Raw genomic sequence first — 5,215 nt, forward strand, 5'->3', positions numbered from 1 at the left:
GCTTTCTTTGAACTCAAAAATTATCTTAAGTTTTTTGTTGTTATTATAGTGGCACTGAAAAAATCAAAACTAAAAAGATCAGGGGCTTGCCAAGTTTACCAACAAGTAGAAATAAAATAAAAAGGAGTGCAAGCTGCAAACCATTTTCAATCTAAGTAACAGACATATACTTTCACTCTTGTCTGGGTCTACCTCGAAGAGTTAAATCTTCTAAAGAGACTGTCGGGTTCCTTGTTATGCCATCTGAAGGCAAGAGAGGAAAGAAAAACAAAAACGGTTGCAGCCAGTTAGCCACAGCAGACTGAGTTCCCAGGAGCACATCTGCAAATTAAGCAGATAGATCCCCCTGCATCAGGCAGGCCTCTCTATTCCACAAACCCCCTGTGAAGTCAGAGAAGATTCCTCAAAGTGCTCACATTTTAATCCCAATTACATAGAAAGATTTTGGAGGACGCAAAAACCCTCTTTCAGCAAGGTATGTCTAATTTACTGTTTTGCTCAAAGCAAAGTTGATTCTTAGTTAGCAAATGTTTTGAGAAATACTATACAAAAACTTACTTTCTTAACTGTTTTCATGAAGGACTTCAAAGCTCTTCAGCTGTCTGGATAGGATTTTGATTGTGAAGAATTTCAGAGCTGCTTTTCAGGGGTATGCTCTTTTGCTTTTGTAGAAGGATATCCTGCAGAGCCATCAGAGAAAAAGAAAAAAACATATATAATATTGCAAATTAAATTTAATTCCACAATGTGTTCATGCCAAGTTACAAGTAACTGCTGACTGCTGACAGAATTTGATGGACAGCAAGGAGCATTTATAAGACTCCATGTCATCTTGTAATCCATTTACTTAGAGTACCTAATCAGAGTTGTTCCAATAGCATATTTTTTAACTGAAAGGTACTCTTGGTTTGCTGCAGTTCATAAGATCAAATCATACACTATACAGTAGCATTCCAGCAGTGTGAAATTGTCATGAATATGGTATTTTTTAATGTTCACAAAATAAACAGTAATACGAAAAGTCAGTTTAAACAACAATATTTATTATTCTGTTCTCCCATTTAAAATGCTTTTGTGGCCTCATCAAGGAAAAGGCACAAAACACTGAGGACCAAACAATTACTTCATAGGATCAAAGAGAAGAGTAAGTTGGAAACACACTTTGGGAGTCACTCAGTGCCTAAACATAGGCAGCTAAGGACATTTTACCAATCCTAGGTAGTCTAGGCAGGGTCCTATGGGAGATTTTCAGCCTCCCATAGCTGTAGCTGGAAGACAAGGCAGTGTATGAAATGACACCTGATGTTTAGGCTCCTAAATCTATTCTTTGTTGCTAAAATCTATTCATCTCGTATTTTCTAGTGAAGATTTATAAAAAGACAAAGACGTATGAGCTGACATAAACTGGCCGGTAAACCAGTTTCTAAAATAATCCCCTCCCCATCATGATTTTAAATATGCCCATCTGTTTCTATACTAATCACTACAAGGCATTTCAAATCATATTAGCTAGTTCACCTAGAAGCTCCTTCTCTCTTCGTTTGATCCTCATGTAAATAGTTCTCCCATCAAAACTATCTAAATCTGAATTCATTGTAATTGTCTTTTTGCTGTACAGACAGCTGCTAATTAAAAAAGCACTCACAGAATCTTTAGCTTAGTTTTCAGAAAACAGGGTAGAATGTTAAGTTTCCTTCTCCGATTTAGCTTTCAGCTCAGATCTCTGCTTCTCAAATGCAGGGGTTAGAAAATGTATCCTTGTTAAATTTAGACTGTGATTCTCACTTTTGTCTATGATCTTTGCAGCTCCGTCTTTCATAAAAACGGCTGATATGATGTGGCACGACTGAGGTCACCATAACTGGCAGTTGTTTTTTATTACTCCACCCATGTCTATTTATCCATCTTTATTTCTTGCCTTTGGCCCTCTCTCCGCTGCTGCACCACAACCAAGTAATTTCTCTGTTTCCCTGCACAGGCTTTTGTAGGTTTCCTTTCCCTTTCCTCCTGCTGCTCACAGGGGCCATTCCCCTGTAACCTTCCTGAATTATCATCCTCTTTCATTCTAGCACTTGGTACCAAGTCTATCCCTCGGAGTAAAATGTGGATACAGAGATTCAATGTGCATCTGATGGGGCTTGTGCATACACCGGGGCACCCAAAGGAGCTGCCAGCAGCAGGGCGGGCTGAGCTGCGAGCACTGCCTATGCACAGGCTCACTGAAGAGCACTCCAACTCTTTCACTGCAAATTGGCAGTAGACTGAGATTTCCATCTGATACCCCTGTTACCCGGAGCTAGGGGAGAGCGACCAGCCCGCGGCAACCGCCCGTCCGAGCGGCGCCCGTCGCTACCTGCGCACACCCAGCTCCCCGGCCGCACCGCGCGGGCCGGGCACCCTGCGGAGCCAGGCGCTCGGGGCCGCACGGACCCCGGGACCGGGCAGTTCCCCGGGGCCGCCCCGCCGCTCCTGCCCGCGCCCCCCCGCCGGCCCGGCCCGGCCCGGCCCGGCCCGACCCGGCCCGGCCCCGGGCCCCGCTCACCGCCACGCCGGGCCCGGCCCGCCCGCCACGACCAGGACTACCGCCCCCACAAGGCCCCGCGGCCGCGGTTGCCATGGAGCCGCCGAAGCCTAGAGCGGGGCCTGGCCCTGAACATGGCGGTGCGCTCGGGAGAGCCGCTTTTCCCTTTCTCTCCTCTCTCTCCCTCTCTCTCTTGCAGCTCTCTCTCTCTCTTTTCTTTCCTCTTCTTCTTTCTCACTTTTTTTTTTTTAATAAAACAAGCCAAATAAGTGCTGTGAAGCACCTCCTCAGAGCTGTCATGGAGCAGCAAGCTGGCAGCAGCCATTGCGTGCACCGCACAGTGCGTGTGCGTCTTGCCCTCTTGTTTGGAAAGATGGGGAAAAAAAAAAAAAAGGGAAGGAAAAAGGCGTTCACAAAAGCATGGTTTCTGGGAACATTTTGCAAGTTTCCTCTTTCCTGGGCATCTCTCTTTCCTTCCTACTATGCTGCAGGTCACCCTTACAAAGGGTTTTCTCTTTTAAGTCCAACAATCTTGAATTTTTACAATATTCCCCAGAACTGAAGAACAATTCTCACTTTGTTTATACGTTAAGTGGTAGAAGACACTCTTTTTCTAAGTCTCTGGCTGCCTTACAAAGCTTGATAAGTATCAATATTCCCATTTAACAGACAGGAGAACTGAGCTGCCAACTTGATACAAGCTACTCAAGAAAACGCAGCCAGTCTGTTGTCAGTTTAAATTCTCTTGTAGTTTTAAAGGATGTTTCATGTGTTTCTTTTGCAGACATTGATCATAATATGACCCAGCCACCAGGTGTAATGTCCTTGCAGATGGTGTCATCTGTCAGTAACTCATCCTTGCTTCAGCCAGGCTTTTCCCTGCTGAATTTTGATGGGCATGTTTACTTTTTTGGGCAGAAAGGATGGCCAAAGAGATCCTGTCCCACTGGTGTCTTCCTCCTCAACATAAAACAGAATGAACTCAAAATGAAACCGGCAGTCTTCTCCAAGGACTCCTGTTATCTTCCCCCTCTCCGCTACCCTGCTATTTGCACATACAGAGGAGACACAGAGTCTGATAATCAGCAGTATATAATTCATGGTGGGAAAACCCCTAACAATGATCTTTCTGATAAGATTTACATAATGAGTCTCGTAAGCAAAAGTAGCAAGAAATCCACATTTAAATGCATTGAGAAAGATCTGGCTGGTGATGTCCCTGAAGCAAGATATGGCCATACAATTAATGTAGTTCAAAGCCGAGGTAAGAGCATGAGTGTTATTTTTGGAGGTAGATCATATGTTCCTCTTGGACAAAGAACCACTGAAAAATGGAATAGTGTGGTTGACTGTTCGCCATCTGTGTTTCTGGTTGACTTTGAGTTTGGATGCTGTACATCATACATACTTCCAGAGCTTCAAGATGGACTTTCTTTCCATGTTTCGGTTGCCAGAAATGATACAATCTATATTTTGGGTGGTCATTCGCTTCAAAATAATATCAGATCCCCCAGCTTATACAAGCTAAAAGTTGATCTCCCATTGGGCAGCCCAGCTGTGACTTGCACTGTCTTGCCAGGGGGGATATCTGTGTCGAGTGCTGTTGTGACTCAAACTGGTGATACAGAGTTTGTCCTTGTTGGGGGCTATCAGTCTGAAAACCAGAAAAGGTTGGTTTGTAACACCCTAGTTTTAGAAGATAACAAGATAGAGATTGTTGAAAGGGAGAGCCCACTCTGGACACCAGATATTAAACACTGCCGGATGTGGTTTGGCTGCGATATGGGCAAAGGGTCTGTATTGCTGGGCATTCCAGGGGACAACAAACAGATGATCTCAGATGCAAACTACTTCTACATTTTGAGATGCAGAGAAGCAGAAGAGGATGAGGAGGAAGAACTGACAGCCCAAACTTGCAATCAGACATCTACTGAAGACCCGGGAGACTCCACTCCCTTTGAAGATTCAGAAGAGTTTTGTTTTAGTGCCGAAGCCAATAGCTCTGATGTTGATGACACTTACAATGAAGATGATGAAGAAGATGAATCAGAAACGGGCTACTGGATCACCTGCTCTGCTAGTTGCAATGTTGACATTAACACCTGGGTCCCTTTCTATTCAACAGAACTCAACAAGCCTGCAATGATCCTGTGTTCCAGTGGGGATGGCCACTGGGTCCACGCGCAATGCATGGACCTGTCAGAGACCATGCTCCTGCGTCTCTCAGAAGCAAACGTCAAGTACTTCTGCAATGAGCACGTTGACCTTAACAAAGGGCTCCAAACTCCCAAGAAGGTGGGGCAACTGAAAAAACAACCCATGAAACCACTGCGCAAGAAGAAAGCCATGAAGTTTACACCAGTGAAAAAATCCTTTCTCCGGAGGTTATTTGAATAGATTTAAATCACTGATTTTTATTTGCCTGAGAGCAAGAGAAATCACTGTCAAAGACGATTAGTACAGGTTGCAGTAGAATGGATGTTAGGGCTCCTAGAGATCTTTTCAATTGATTTTAATTTTTTCGATATTTCAGGTGAATTCCAAAGCTCAGGAATTTCTTTTGTTTCTTATGCACATTTTAGTAACATTCAGATCTAAAAATGAAGATAGGAACCCTCATACAGGGCATTTTAAACTAAAGAGATGTTTTAAGTTCCTGGTATCAGAAATATGTAGATACTGAGGGCCAGTTTT

At 43.9% G+C, this 5,215-nt stretch overlaps 1 protein-coding gene across 1 annotated transcript; it reads left to right on the forward strand.

Moving 5' to 3' along the window:
- Positions 1–3,319: 3,319 nt before the first annotated feature.
- Positions 3,320–4,918, forward strand: RAG2 (recombination activating 2). The gene has a single exon (XM_010215589.2). The coding sequence runs from the start codon at positions 3,320–3,322 to the stop codon at positions 4,916–4,918; it is 1,599 nt and encodes a 532-aa protein (XP_010213891.2).
- Positions 4,919–5,215: the final 297 nt, after the last annotated feature.

The sequence above is a fragment of the Tinamus guttatus genome, unplaced genomic scaffold (assembly GCF_059628265.1).
Source record: "Tinamus guttatus ecotype Peru unplaced genomic scaffold, ASM5962826v1 Tinamus_guttatus_pri_ptg000240l, whole genome shotgun sequence".
NCBI lineage: Eukaryota > Metazoa > Chordata > Aves > Tinamiformes > Tinamidae > Tinamus > Tinamus guttatus.

Coding starts and splice junctions, on each gene's coding strand:
- RAG2 (XM_010215589.2), top strand. CDS start 3,320: ATGACCCAGCCACCAGGTGTAATGTCCTTGCAGATGGTGTCATCTGTC.